This window comes from Lissotriton helveticus, chromosome 7, assembly GCF_964261635.1.
Source record: "Lissotriton helveticus chromosome 7, aLisHel1.1, whole genome shotgun sequence".
NCBI classification, from domain to species: Eukaryota; Metazoa; Chordata; class Amphibia; order Caudata; family Salamandridae; genus Lissotriton; species Lissotriton helveticus.
In genome coordinates, this window is record NC_136068.1 from 160,292,885 (window position 1) to 160,308,568 (window position 15,684).

Consider the following 15,684-nt stretch of genomic DNA (forward strand, 5'->3'; position numbering starts at 1 on the left):
CACTCTGAAAAGGGAGAGATGCTGCCTGTTTTGCAGATAAGCCGCTATGGCGGATAAATGAATTAGAATGAAAGCATATGCCAGATTGCATTTGTAAAGATGTAACAGATAACAAATGATGTTGTGCGTGGACGCGTCAAGCGGGTCAATGTTGTGGTCTACGCAATAAATGACAAACCGCTTCCATCTGGCTGCGTAGCATGCTCTGGTGGTGGGCTTTCTTGCCTCCCGTATGATATCCATGCAGTCAGGAGGCAAGTTGAGGTAGCCAAACTCTAAGACCTCAGGAGCCAGATCGCCAGGTTGAGCTGTTGCGGATCTGGGTGCTGAATGTCGCCATGGCTCTGCGTCAAAAGTCTGGGTGTGAGGTGCAGCCTTTGATGCGGTACCACGGAAAGTTCTAGAAACGTGGTGTACCATGGTTGGCGTGCCCACGTTGGAGCAACCAGGATAAGCGTCATCGAGTGTTGCTTTAGCTTTCGTGCCACAAGCGGTATTAGAGGTGCTGGGGGAAAAGCGTTCGCAAATTTGCCTGACCAGTTCATCCATATCGCATTGCCCTGCGACTGTGGGTGCGGGAACCTGGCGGCAAAGCTTTGGCATTTTGCGTTTTCCCTTGTGGCGAACAGGTCGATCTCTGGATGACCCCACTGCTGGAAGTACGGGCGGAGTACTGATGGATGTATCTCCCACTCGTGCATTTGGTGGCTGTACCTGCTGAGCAGATCCGCCATCTGATTGTCCTTGCCGGGGTGGTGTTCCGCCAAGAGGAAGATGTTCCTCTGTAAGGCCCACTTCCACATGCTCTGAGCCAGATGAGACAACTGTGGAGAGTGTGTACCTCCCTGCTTCTGAATGTAGTACATGGCCGTCATGTTGTCCGTCCGGATCAACACGACCTTGTTGCACAGATGTACCGTGAATGCCTTCATTGCCATGAAGATTGCCATCAGCTCTAGGTGGTTGATGTGCATCCTCTTTTGCTGCGTTGTCCATAGTCCCTGCACTGTGTAGTGGAGCACATGAGCTCCCCAACCCTGGAGAGATGCGTCCGTCTTTAGTATGATCTGTGGCACAGGCTCCTGGAACGGTCGTCCCTTGCAAAGGTTGTGTGGATTCCACCAATGCAGAGAGTTGTATGCACGACCGGTCACCAACACTAGGTCTTTTAACTGTCCGTGAGCCTGATTCCACTGACGTGCTAAGCACTCTTGAAGCGGACGCATATGTAGTCTCGCGTGCGGGACTATGAAGATGCAGGAGGCCATCATGCCTATCAACTGCATGAACACTCGAGCGGGGAGCGAGTGTTGCGGCCTGAATTTCTGTATCAGCAATTGAATGCTGTTGATCCTCACAGAATTTGGCTGTGCTGTGGCTGCCAGAGTGTTTATTGTTGTGCCTAGATACTGCCGCACATGGGTGGGCTGAAGGTGCGACTTTGGGTAATTCAGTGAGAATCCCAGATCGTGAAGAAGGTGAATGGTGTGGGACATGCTGGCAGCGCACTGCTGGGCCGACTTCGCTTGGACAAGCCAGTCGTCCAAATAAGGGTAGACGTGAAAGTTTTGCCTCCTGAGGTGCGCAGCCACTGTCGCCAGGCACTTTGTGAACACCCTGGGCGCTGTAGTCACTCCGAATGGGAGGACTTTGAATTGGTAATGCTGATTCTGAATGGTGAATCTGAGGTATTTTCTGTGTGATGGATGTAGCGGAATGTGAAAATATGCATCTTTTAGATCTAATGTGGTGAGGAAATCCCCCTGATTGAGCAACGGAAGAACCTGCTGCAGTGTGAGCATATGAAAGTGTTCTGATAGAATGTATAGGTTTGGGGGTCTGAGGTCCAGAATGGGTCTGAGGGACCCGTCTTTCTTTGGGTTTAAGAAGTACAGGGAGTACACTCCTGTGCCTCTTTGTTCCACTGGAACGATCTCGATTGCCCCTTTTTGCAGCATGACGAGTACTTCTTGCTACAATAAGTGCAAATGCTCTGTGAACATAGGACGGTGTTTTGGGGGTATGTTGGGTGGAGTGGATGTCAACTCCAGACAATAACCGTACTGGATAAGCTTTCTGACCCACCTGTCTGTGGTGATGGATTTCCAGACTGGCAGGAACTGTTGGAGTCTCCCCCCGACTGGTGTTGTATGGTCGGGGGCAGTGACAAGGCGTCACTGTTTGTTCGCGGCGGAGGATCGGGAGCTGTTGTTTCCACGACCTCTGCCCTTGGCGCTGTTTACGCGATAGCCACCTCTACTCTGTTTGTTGTATGAGGTTTGTGCACCACTCTTGGTGTACTGTGTTTGCTGGGACATCTGGCCTCTGGAAACACCTCTATTGCTTGAGCGACAAAAAGTACTACCCCTGAACTGCTGGGACTGGAGAGCCCCCATAGACTTTGCAGTCTCGGTGTCTTTTTTGATTTTTTCCAGGGTGGTGTCCACCTCAGGTCCAAATAAGTGATCAGGGTTTACAGGCTGATTCAGGATGGTGGTTTGTATCTCCGGTGTGAACCCGGAGATTCTGAGCCAGGCTTGACGCTGCAACATTACACTGGTGTTAATGGCCCTGGCCGCGGTGTCCGCAGCGTCCAGTGCACACTTAATAGAAGCATTTGAGATGAGTTTCCCTTCCTGAATGAGCATCTCTGCTGCCTCCTTATATTCGTCTGGCAAGTGTTGTAACAGGGTTTCAAGTGTATCATAATGTGCCCTGTCGTATCTGGCCAAGAGTGCCTGCGTGTTAGAAATGCGCCAGATATTGGCCGCTTGAGCCGCCACCCTCTTCCCTGATGCTTCCAGCACCTTAGATTCCTTGTCAGGGGGAGGAGCATCACCAGTAGTTTGTGAATTTGCCCTCTTCCGGGCATTAGAAACAACTAGCGAGTCCAACGGCAACTGGCCCTTGATGTAGGTAGGGTCGCCAGGTGCCGGCTTGTATTTTTTTTTCAATTCTGGGGTTTATAACCCTGGCACGTGTGGGTTCTTTAAAAATGTCTGCAGCATGTTTCAAGACACCCTTCAGCATTGAGTCTTAACGGTCTTTTCAGAGGTGGAAAAGGTGTCAAACAGAAAGTCTACTTCAATAGGGTCAGCGTGAAGCTGGACATCATGATTCTTGGCTGCCCTCTCAATAAGCGCAGAATCCTCAGTAGGGGAGGTTTTGACAGTATACACTTGAGTGTCCGGGGCAGTTTGTGGATCCCCTGGGTCCGCAACATCTGCCCATGTGTCATGCTGATCTTCAGGATCAGTGTCGGCAGGGTAGTTGTATTCATCATAGGCACCTTCCCCAGCCTCCACATCCGAGTAAGTGGGCGAGAGTGGAGCAGAGTCCTGAGCACGTGGATTAAGCAGTTCAACAAGAACTGGGGAATCTGTGGAATCCTTTTTCTTCTTCAAAGGAATCGTGTATGACTCCATAGGCTGTGCCGGAGTGATCTTTCGCTTATAGATGGAAAGTTTACCGGTGTCGGCGTCGATAAATTGTTCCGACTGCTCCTCCAGTAGGGGTTGTCGATGTTTTGTGCCTACAACTGCAGGGGTAGGCTTCGGCCCCGTGGATACCGTCATGGACGCCTCGACGACCTTCCTGGGCGCGAACGCCTTCGGCGCCACTTTTGGCGGCAGCGTGAACTGAATCGGTGCCATCGACTCTTGCGGTTTAGCGGCTGGCTTCGGGGTGGAAGTATCCTTCGGATCGACCGCGGAAGCCTTGTCCTTAATGCGCTGCAACGAGTCCGACACCTGCTTCGAGAAGGATGCGGACGGTGTCGTCGACTGAACAGGTGCTCTTGAGCCACTACCATGTGCGGACTCGAGGGGAGCAGTACTGTTGGCCTTGTCGGGCCGACGTGCAGGATCGACAGCTTTTGGAGCTCCGAGTCCTTTGACAGTGTCGACGGCCTTAGGCGTAGACGTCTTCGGGACGCCGGCCTTGACAAGCGCTTTCGGTGCCCCAGCCTTCGGCTGGACGCCCTTGAGCGACTTCACCTGTTCGACAACCTTCTTTGGCTTCGTCTGCATCGACAGGTCCGAAGACGTGGAGCCGACCAAGGCGACAGGCGCTTTCTGTTTCGACGGCGCCTCTATCACTTTCGGTTTTGTCGAGACCGAAGCGTGTACCTTTGATTTCGATTTGACCAATGGTGGCTCCGTAGAAGCGTCTTTCGAGACCGCAGCTTTCTCTTTCGGTTTCGATTTGACTAATGGCGGCTCCGCAGAAGTGTCCGTAGCCGGGCCCGGAGGCGAGACCGTGGATCTAGGTGTAAGATCTTGGGTAAGGCCATGTGGTGATCCCTCGACCTGAGCCTTAGTTAATATCCGAACGGGGCATAGCTCTTCGCCTAAGCTATCTTCCGTGGCCCCATAGGCCTCATCGTCGTCTCCTACCTTGTCGACGACGTCTTCTGTATCGAGCATTTGTACGTCTGCGTCGTAGTTGAAGTCGATCTCTGCCGCTGGAATGGAAATTGGCTCACGAACTTCCTGCTTGTCTGCTTCTTCTCCCTCAGTACCGAAAATGTTCACCGGGTCAGGTGCCGTCTGCTGGGCCTCCTGGCGCGCCACGCGCCGAAGTTGAATCGTCTTCTTAGAGCGAAAACGAGAACAAGCCATACAGTTGGCTTCATCGTGATCCGGCGACAGGCACTTGTTGCACACCGGGTGAACGTCGATGTGGGGATACTTGGAGTTGCACACGGGGCACCTCTTGAAAGGGCTCCGTTCCATGATGCGTTGTCGAATAAGTCTTGCTGCGTTGACTGGGCCTTGAGCACCGAAGAGCCACGCGACTCCTCTGGATGTCCGACTCGGGAACTGAGCCGGAACAGAGCTGGACACCGAACGCAAGACAATACCGACGATGTAGGAAAGGCCTTTGGGCCGAAAAGAAAGTTTTTATCGAATCCGAACTTGAGTGATCAAATATGCATCCGAACCCAATGGCGGAAAAAAACAATCTGGGGATGGAGTCGATGCCCATGCGCACTGTAGTCCAGGGGAGGAGCCACCTATCTCGTGATACTTCGAAGACTCTTCCAGGACAACAATGTGCAGTCATCCGGACCCAACACTAGGCGGCGATCTATGCTATAGATATGAATTCAGCAGCCCACATGCCTCGAACCTACATTTCCCATGACACATTGGTAAAAATAACAAACAGTCAATCCAATCAGAGGACCGCAGTGGATATACCGGTCCCTGTAGACTCTCTATCCCCCACTTTCTTTGCTGCTCCAGCAGCACACATATAAGTGTTTTGGTCTCTTGACCTCTATTTCTTATATTTTGTTGATTTAACATTGTTAAACCACATTAACAATGTACTTCCCGCATTGTGAATTGTTCGGCACAGTCTAAGCGCGCTCACTGTTGTAATCATTGTGTATTTTCTAGCTCTTTCCATGACCACGGGAGCGTTCGCTCGTACGCAGTCGCATTGATATTGCCGGCTTGCGTGTGCTGTGTGGTCATCCGACGGCCAGGGGGTATGCGCACCCGTCAGACTAGTGCTCAGCGCTTCTATACCCCCAGGCAGCTAGTGCACCTCAATTTCACTATCATCTCCAGTGAAGCGCGTCCGGCTGCGGCGAGTAACACAGGGGAAGGTTTTTCTCTTTGCCTGGCTTACTAGGCAATATCAGTTTTGGTGTTAGATGCCAAAGCGAGCCACCACCTAGAGGCTTGACACCCATTATGGGTAAGACTCGTCCTTTTAGCACTAATCAGTGGACCAGTCCAGGCATCAGAATCTCCCTCTTTAAAGTAAGAGTGCACGTCCCACTTGCCACATTGGCCAGTGACGGATTATTTCTTGAGTGAGGTATTTAATATCTGTGTCACGGCTTGGTATAATTCAGGGATTATATATCCCACCATTCTGCCCCATCTATTACCATACTCTGGGTATTATGGAGGACTATGAAGGTCCTGAGAAGTATATGGAGGAGGTTACCTACCTGCCTATTGATGATAACTTCTGTCAAATGAACCACACTTCCATCTTTAAGGCGGTGACTCAAGTGGTAGACCCCTGAGGAAGAAAATCATGACTCTTCAGGGGCAATGCCAAAAACCCCTCCACCAGCGGGAAGACAACTCAAGGCATGAGCCCCCCTACCGCCAGGGAAGGCGCCTACCCCTAATCCTGATAAGCGCAAAGGTGTGGACAATCCAGGTCTTTACACGCCTGAAGAAGGCACTTTTGGATCCTCAACCTCACAGGAATCTCCAATTCAGGGCACCTCAAGGGAGATCCCAACCACCCCCCCCCACAAGATAATCCAGGGGAAGGGGATGATTCCCCCAACAACTCCGACGGTGATTGGAACTAATCCAGACCCTGGTGCCCATCCTCTCTTCCCCTAGCAGAGACGGACCCCGACAATGACCCGGCGGACTTGTTGGACCTGGATGACCTGCTGCACCCGTGATTGGCGGAGTGGTACCCAGCGCCCATGGTGGCAGCCTATATGGCGGGTAGGCTATGGAAGCCCCTAGACAAGGAAGTGAGGAACTGCCTCAAAGCAGAGTGCCGTCAGCCTTCTTTGGAGAGTAAAGTGGCCCTCACCCCAGAGACAGACGATGATCACCTTCCTCGCTAAGTTCGTCCGAGAGCCCAAGAAGAGTATAGACCGGTCCTGGCGCTCTGGATGGATGTGGCAGGACCCCTAGTGAAGATCAGGGATATAGCAGAGGACGCAAAAGCCTCCGGCTCACTGATCTCCCTTAACACCCTGTCAAGTTGGACTTAGAAAGCAATTATTGTTCTGGGAAACGCGAATTGCGCAATTTCTACCGAACAACGCAGGTCGTTACTAAATAAGATCCACATTAAGATCCACCCCAAGCTTGGGGACCTCTCTACCCCAGAGGTGGGTACAGTCGCCCAGGGCAACCTTTTAGGGACCCTTTCATTCAGGAGCTGGGAAAATGTGTCATCATCTTTAAATTCTTGGACAAAGCCCACACCTCTATAAAGAGAATATTTACCCCCGTGTTTCTGCCAATGCCTCCAGAGGGGAAGACTCCCGTTGGGCCAGTATCAGAACTCCACCAAGTTTGGAAACTTCTACCCAACCCTACGCCTGCTGCAGAAAATCCAGGGGAGGTGCCAGAGGCCACAAGAAATAAGGCAATTCACAAGGTGAGCACACAAGTAATTGGGGCCGTTTGGCGGCATTCTTGGTGAACTGGGAGGCACTTTTCGCAGATGCGTGGGTCCTTCAGACTGTAAGAAGGTTTCACATTGGAAATTTATGGGACCCCCGTCCAGCTCTACAATCCCAGACCCCTGGCCATCTCACAAGAGAAACAAGCCCTAAAAAAACATGGAGATAGCAAGTCTTTTAGGGAAAAGGGCCATCATTCCCATGATGGTGCACCCCAATGGTTTCCTCAGCAACCTCTTCCTGGTGGAGAAGAGGGATGGTGGTCAACATCTGGTTATCAACCTGAAGGAACTCTACCACCATTTCAAAAAGAAGGACATTCATCTCCTCCGAGATCTCCTCTTGAAGTCAGATTGGATGGTTTGTCTGGACCTCAAAGATGCCCATCTGGCAGTTCCGATCTTGAAATTCCGTTGCAAAATTATTCCTCAATCTTCCAGTTGTTCCATTGAGATATGGTTAATAGTAACCAACATTTTACTAGTTAAAAGCACATTCACATCAGCAGTACATAATCAATCAACTCAATGGCTCCTGGTTTTCAGGAACGATAAGGAAAAATGATAAAAGAACATGTCAAACGTAATACACAGCTTGCTTTCAATCGCTGGTAAATTTGCTCTGAAAAAGGTTTCTGATCTCTCACTGATTCACTGTATTAATATGGGAGTTCTACTAACAACAATACACCATGCTGAATTAGATTGGCACAGCATGAAAGTATTGGAAATTTCATGAGTCCCTGTAGGTATTACCCATACAAATGTTTAGCAAATATGAAAGGAACTGTGAAGTAAATGAACTATTTACTTTCATTGTTAAGTCTTAGCTACAAACGCATTTACCTGTTTGTTGGTGACCTATTGTTTCCAACATATTAACATATGCCCGTGCTTATGATTAGGTGGCTTCGATGTCCATCTCACTTCTATGCTTGCAGTTAGAAAGCTTTCCACCCTATTCTTGTTTTTGTCTCATACAGGAGGATTTACAACTCACTGTGGTTTGTTTAAATGCATCCACAGCGGCCTTCTTTAAACGAGTTTCTCACAAAATATCAAATGCATTTAAAGATGGCCACAGTTGGCACATGCACATTTGCGGTGGCCATTGAGGAGGGAGAACAAAGCACTGGCAAAGCCAACAAGTTTCAGAGCGGAGTCCTTTTGGCTTTACCAATGCAGGTTTTTAATTTTGTCAAGATGAAGAACCTCCTTCGGTCCCCAATGGAGTGAACTGGGATTGCTCACTATTTTTTAAGTGCTAGTCCCCAGAGACACTTATGATGGGCGACACTCCAATGTTTTTTAGGATAGCAGTATGTCTATGAGTGAAATTCCCACTGTTGTAGCACATCGGTGCGTGTCATTCCCACATTTCAGTTGGCTGATGAGCGTTACCTTCAATGTTGCAGTATGCTGATGGGATGCCTCACCATGTCGGCCGTATTCAGATGTTTGTCTTCATAAGGTTTGCATTATAAACATATTTGTTTTAATGTTACTGCACCTTTAACAACAATATCTACTTTAAAGCATGTGACATAATGTCTAATTTTGTTTTCAAAACGTATTGAAGAACAAAATGTAGAAAAGGTTGTGCAGAAAGCAGTTCTGTCAAGGTTCACTGGTTGGAAAGAACCTTTTATGGGCCTGCCATGGCAAGATGAAACAATGCTGGTAGTTTTTCTGAAATATTAGGGAATATATCACGAGTTCCTTATGAAGTCCCTATGAAGAGTTGTTGTGGTACCACTAACCTGAATTTAAAGAACTATTCCACCCACCAATTTGGCAATACATTCTTCTATATATCTGAAGAGCTATGGCATTCATTTCTTCCAATACACCTTCCTTGTTCAAAGATGCCTACTTGTCACATCTCAGTAAATAGCAGGGATCTTACTACTGGTCTGTCTTAAATTATTTCTATATTTGTTGTCATATTTCCTGACAATTGGGGAAGTTTCTCTCAAGATTTTTAATCACTTAAGAAAATCTTTGTAAGACGCATTTCAAGCTTTCAGTTTAGGAAGACATTAGAGATGGCCAGCATTGGATAGAGGACGACAGCTCCATGCTTTTGGATCTTTCAACTGCCATCAACCTCACTGACCAGGGTACACCGCTGAGACACTCAAGGAGAGAGCGGATTCAAAACATGCGCACTCCTGAATTGCATCATTCCTGGAGGGAAATACAGATTGAGCGGAGCTGGCTTCATTGTTGTCAAATTGGAAACATCTTTTCGGCAGCGTTTCACAAAGTTAGACATCATTGTTCAACATCTACCATAGTCCTCTGAAGGGTGCTATTCTGTCCTTTCAGCATTACATAACAGAAGTACACAGATGGCTCAAGGTTGCTTCGCCAAAGGAAAAGGCTACATTTACATTTTATTTGCAGTGTATTTATATATGGATAGCCACCAATCACCTCAAATGTAACACTAGTAAAACTGACAAAAGGTGACTGGGGCCCCTCCTACTGCTACACAAAATTCCTAGAACTTGAGCTACCAAGAGACAACAATGGCTTGTCATCATTCAGTTGACGAAATCTGGTCAGAATTCTCAGGGAAAATTAAGTGCTTAGGCAAGCCGTTGGACATAGAGCTTGCTTTACGTCATTAAGTTGCACATCAGGTAAACACTGGATTTTACCACCTGTATTGCGGAGGAAGATCATTAAATTCTCTAGGTTTCCATTGCATGTCCAGGCTCTTATGACTATTATACCAGCCTAAATGAATGTTCAAACAGATCTTGGGGTCCTAAAATGGAGTTTTTTACTGGAGATAAATGCCTACTTAGTAATAGCAGGTTACACAGAGTGAATTAGGGGAAGCACTCCTTTTCAGTAAATGCAGCAAACATGTACAGTACAGTAACACTGGAACTAAGACAAAAGGAAAACAATCATAGCATCCGGTGAAACAAACGTGTCTTTAAAAAACCATATCCAGAGATGTGAGGCACATTAATAGTCCTAAGTGCCAAGAACCCACTTCCCTGCAGTGGATGCCTGGCTTTACAAATACAGTATATCATATCATATTATAGTGCAGTGCAGTGCAGTGCAGTTAAAGCTGGCTAACAAACCACGTGCTTCAATGAATGTCGCATATTCTGTACATGCAGCACTTACATAAAACCAGCAAACTGAAGAAAATGGACATGCCACTGGATTGCTCCTCTTGTTGAGCTTCAACTCCAGTCTGCACTGGGAGGATGGGCTTTGCAGGAGTTGGAAGCACAAGTTTCGTAGTAATAGCCAGGGTGGTGAGCAGTGTGAGGTTCGCATCTCCATGGGTGTCATTTTGGAACCTGCACAAAAAAAAATATCAAAACTGTCACAGAAACAGAGACTTTAACAGAATGATGGTAATACATGGTAATACATGTCCGAAGGGAGAAACTACCTAAGTTTAACAGGACAGGGACACAATTTAAATTAAACATTGACTTTGTGTGATAAATCAGAATGATTTGCACTTGGATCAACAAATGTAAGGTAAGTGGCAAGATAGACAAGTTAGAATCCTCTTTCAGATATTCAATTTCTAAAAAAATATCTAGAGTAAAATTATCTGAAATTAATCTCTAGAAATGTAGATTCCTAAATAATATTCTTTATGTTTTAATAATTATGTTGCTGAACGTTTACTAGGTGCACAACTGTTCAAGCAACTCAATGGAAAAATGTAGACCAAGCCCTTTTCTATACGTATGTATGCAGTCTAATTCCAAATACATGCCACCAACACCGTCATCTTTAAACAAAAGAGAGCAGGTTGCAATTAAAAACCTAAACACACTCCAAATTAATACACATATAAAAGGAACTACCAGAACCATTGTTCAAGCTCTCAATGTCCTCAGATGGTGATGCTAAGTATCAAAGTGAGACTGGGACACAATCACCGCGTCCACTTCTTGCAGATTTATACCCCGCGTGATTACTCTAGATAGAAAGTGCAATGGGCTAAATGGGGAATGTGGGGCTTAAAGGGGAATACGAGGTATTCTGTGGAAAATGAGCTCACTCACTTACCGGCCTGCCTATGAGAGCATCAGGCTAACTTCCCCATTCAAACCAAGGTCAACCAAGATAAAAGAAGATCAGCATGGTTTAACATAGCAGCAGAGACGTTGTTTGCTGACCTCATTGCTGTTATCTTCTCCCCCAGTGCCTGGGAAACTTAAAGAAGTAGGGGGGTCAGCCTTAAAGTGTAATGTCTAATGCGTTACAACATGGACACAATTATTACTTTTCCACTTCATACATGGGGGTTTAGAGAATTAGAGATCATAAAGTATTGTATACGTATTCTCCAAATAATTTAGTTTCTGTTGAAAATCCATTTTGACCTTAACAGAGAGCTAGATCTGTTAAAAGTACAATCAGGTATATTTGTTTCAGTAGCAAATTTCTCTAAGCATTAAACATGACCTCTCACAAACCAAAGACTCCAAAATCGGTTTGCATATTTCACGACAAGTTGAAGAGTATACGCACCACAGGTAACATGTGGTGATACCAACACATTTACATTATAAATTATGCGCCACTACTAAATCATGATAGTGGAGCATGCAACTTTTCACCAAGTCAGCCTTATAACCTGTATTTCTCAGTCAATCAACAGGGAACTTAAATTTGAAATAATTCTTTCCCCACTTAAAATGGGAAAACATCAGTGTCCACTCAAGAAAAATGTCCTTAGCATACTCAGAGAGCTCGCTCAGTACAACCTCATTCAGCTGCCATGACCCTCTATTGACTTTATAGTATTAATTACTTACTAGGATTAATCTTTTGTGCCAATAGTGTGCTGCAACTTTGATTTATCGTTGGGTAGCTGACAACCTTGTTTAAAAGGTAGTGATTTAATAAGACAGGCTTTTCTCCTGGGTGTCTCCTAGAAACAATGTAACCTACATCTACGGCAGACTAAGTTGGGGATTAATTCTACCCAATGGATGTCGTAAACTAACTCATCAAACTAGTGTCTGGGTCATAGGCAGTACTCTACCCATGCAGATCATGAAACTGACATGACTTCCCGGACATAATTATGGGCTGCTATGGAAAGTCCTATTACAAGGCTTCAATAAGACTGAAACAAAAATATCAACGGCTGTATCACTGTTGACCAGGCATAGTTGGCTCCAGGTATCTCACTTTCAAGACATTATGATTAATTGACAGGGTCTTTAAGAGAAGTGTTATGTATATGTGTTATTTATTTACTGTTTTACAGTTCAAATCATCAAAAAGGCTTAGCTGGTGTCCCTGTCTTCCAATAATGACTCAGTGGGGGTCCCTGGATTCCAGTGATGCTTTAGAGGGGGTCCCGGGGTTCCAGTAACAATTAAATGAAGGTGCACAGAAGTTAAAAGGTTAGTAACTGCTGCTGTAGTACATTTTCTCGATAGGCTCCTGTGGGGTGGGAGATGGTTCTGACTTGAATAAAGTTGTTTTCAGACCAGCTCCCAAAAATGCCCCCAATAGGCCAGTGGCCTTTTTCACTCCAACGGATAAAGACATGCTTAAAGACGGTTTTGACACATTTACATTAGTCAAATTCAAAATTCCCTAGATAACTGTAGCGTGGAAAATTGATTTGACACAGGAGCTCACTTCACCAATAACTGCTAAATTGTTCAAGTTTTTGTTTGCAAAAAAGAGACTTTAAAAAGCCACACAGGACCGATCTGAATGTATTTTCCACAATTTAACAACAATTAAAAATAGTTTGAAAATATCACAGTTCAGATAAAGACCTTCGCAAAAAGGGATCAGTCTCGCACTCTTTATTTATCTGAAGTGGGAACAATCTACATTTGACAACAACCGACCTGGAAAATATGCTGTAAATGTAAAGATTTCCTCCACCACATTAGGTTCTGGGTACCCTAAAAAAGAATTGTGGTAAATTACCATCTATCGGATTTTCAGCCAACTGATAACCAAATTATATCTATCTGGTGCCGATTCTTTCAATATTTTTTGACAAGGTCACGCTGCACACCCATGGATGCTTGCTTGTGGGATAGTAAATACAAAATCAGCTGTTCCTTTCCTACTATGAAGCTGGAATTACCCAATCATTGCCGTCCGTTTAACAGTACAAAAGTAGACAGCATATAAGTCCATATTGGTAAATATCCAGTTGAGAAGAAACTGTAAATGCAACCACGTGACAGGGTAAATTCATCCATTTCCCATGCCTCAAAACGAACAGTAAAAGGGGGTTGTTGGCTAGCGTTGATTCCTGGCACGTGAAACACTTTTATTTTTCATTTTACAGTTAACATACACTTCTAGATTTTAGCAAATGTATAAAATGCAGGCGCATAAAATCTTGACAACTCCTATTAATAGTCCAGAAAATAGAGGGGGATAACACAACTGGTTTGAACTAATCCTAATGTGGAATTTGTATCCCAGCAAAGTACACTACTGCTCCATTTAAACACCTACCTTTGTTCCGAACGTGTTATACTATTATGTGTACATCCACTTGCTTGACTGACTGTGCATTGGCAGTGAAAGATGAGAAAATACGGTACCCATATATCTAAGGGGAATGTTTAAGGATCCAACCATGTCCTTGCTAGCATGAATCTTTCAAGTCTCACACAAAACAGAATAAAAGAGAGAATGATGTATTTCATTTAACCCTGGGGCATACAAAAATACAAGACAATGAAACTTAAAACATTATAATTAACCAGTGCAAGTATAGCAAAGTGCAAATTTAACAAGCATTGGCAATGCCAATAAATCTGGCTTTAAACGCATGTTGTACAGTCATTTAAAGCATTACAAGTAAATAGTTTGGAAATTAATATGTATTGTGTAGATGCAAATAAACTGTAAAATAATATTGATGTACGTTAATAGTTCCAATGTCAAGCTAGACCTAAAAGTCCATGTAGGTTAATGACTGCCTTCCTCCCATCTATGCTGCTGCAAGAGAAAAACAACAAACTAGTTATCTAAGATATTTAACAGCCTTACAGTGTCAAATGTGTGCCCCTGAAAGTCCAACTCACGCAGCTGGATAACCAAATTCATCACAGCTGCGCGGAGGGCAAGAATATTTTTGTGGAAGCACACAACTCCCCAAACAAAATATATGCGCCTGGTTCCCAACACATGGGCAGAGTCAAAGCACCTCTTTAGTAATGCTCATATTTTAGTCCGGCAACAGCTGTGCTGTCATGCAAGACCATAAAAGCACTAGCATGCAAGTTTTGATTAATATCTATTAGTACTGCCCAGGTCTCATGACGAGTAAAGATTAAGACGGACAGTTAGATCTAGTGAATTTCCATGACAGATAGATGTAGGTAGGAGTTATATGCCAGTTCGAAGAAAGAGGGATCATGCCTTCCTAACATTATAGGGCAAAAGCAGTGGACAAGGAATCTGCCTTTTTATCTCTAGTGTATGGAAACATAAAAGCATAAAATGGTGAGCAGTCTATTGAACTCCCATCTTACATGGTCACCGCTCCATACTAGTTGGGCCATTGGTTCATTTGCTAGTGTACGCCAGTAATGGCAAGGTCCCCAGTTGAAATTACAGAGAGGATTGAATTGTCAGCGAAAAGTAATATTGGCAGTTTCACACCACCTCATTTCGGAATATCAAGATTCCTATCAATGAGGGTAAAGCCCATATTGTTAATGAAGAAATTAAAAAGCAAGGGTGCAAGTACGCAACCTTGCACTCCTTGATCAACTTCATCTAGGGAGAATACTCATCTCTTTTGCCACAGCAAACTCTTGTTGTATTCCTTTAGTATAGGCACCGTAAGGCAGATGTTTTTTCAGGAGCCCCCTACTCTCTTAATGATGCCAATAGAAAGGACCTGTCCACTAAGTCAAAGTGATTTGAGGTAAATAAAGACAATATATAGATGGGAATTCCTAATCAAAGTGAATTATATGCACACAAGGTAAAGAATCACTGCCCTGCCAATTGTAACTAGACTCTTTTGAAAACTAGGTTAACAGTAAGATGGCACCTCACTGTGTTCCACCCAATACAACAAGTGATTTAACAGCAGTTTCCCATAAATATTGCCAGCAGCGCCTACCAAAGAAATTGGCCTGCAATTTACGGGATCGCAGTCTAGGCATTTTTTATGGATTGGAATTATGATGGCATTTGGCCATGATGCTGTGGTTTCATGATGTCCCAAACGGCATTGAATCCAGTCATTAGCACAAAGACCCAGGTGAATAGATCGTTCCTGAAGACATGGGAGGACAGGTTGTCTGTGCTGGGAGCCTTTCTGGGATACTTGCTTTGACTCATCCCTTGAACAACTTCTTCAGTAAATTCAGGAGATTCGTGGCAGGAAAGAATTAAAGCTTGTTCATGAGATTAGAGGCAGGGGCAAAGCGAGGAGAGTTGCGCAGCCTCTGTGTTGAATTGAAATTATTTGGGGGAGACACCGCTCTATACTCCGTTGCCATCGCATGGATGTCCCTT

At 45.3% G+C, this 15,684-nt stretch overlaps 1 protein-coding gene across 1 annotated transcript in view; it reads right to left on the reverse strand.

Moving 5' to 3' along the window:
• The window catches only part of SLC9A8 (solute carrier family 9 member A8), a 409,071-nt gene that overhangs the window by 346,738 nt on the left and 46,649 nt on the right, over positions 1–15,684 (reverse strand). The window contains exon 2 of the mRNA XM_078651847.1: positions 10,324–10,502. Coding sequence (XP_078507973.1) covers positions 10,324–10,502 — 179 coding nt within the window. The remainder of the gene's footprint in view (positions 1–10,323; positions 10,503–15,684) is intronic.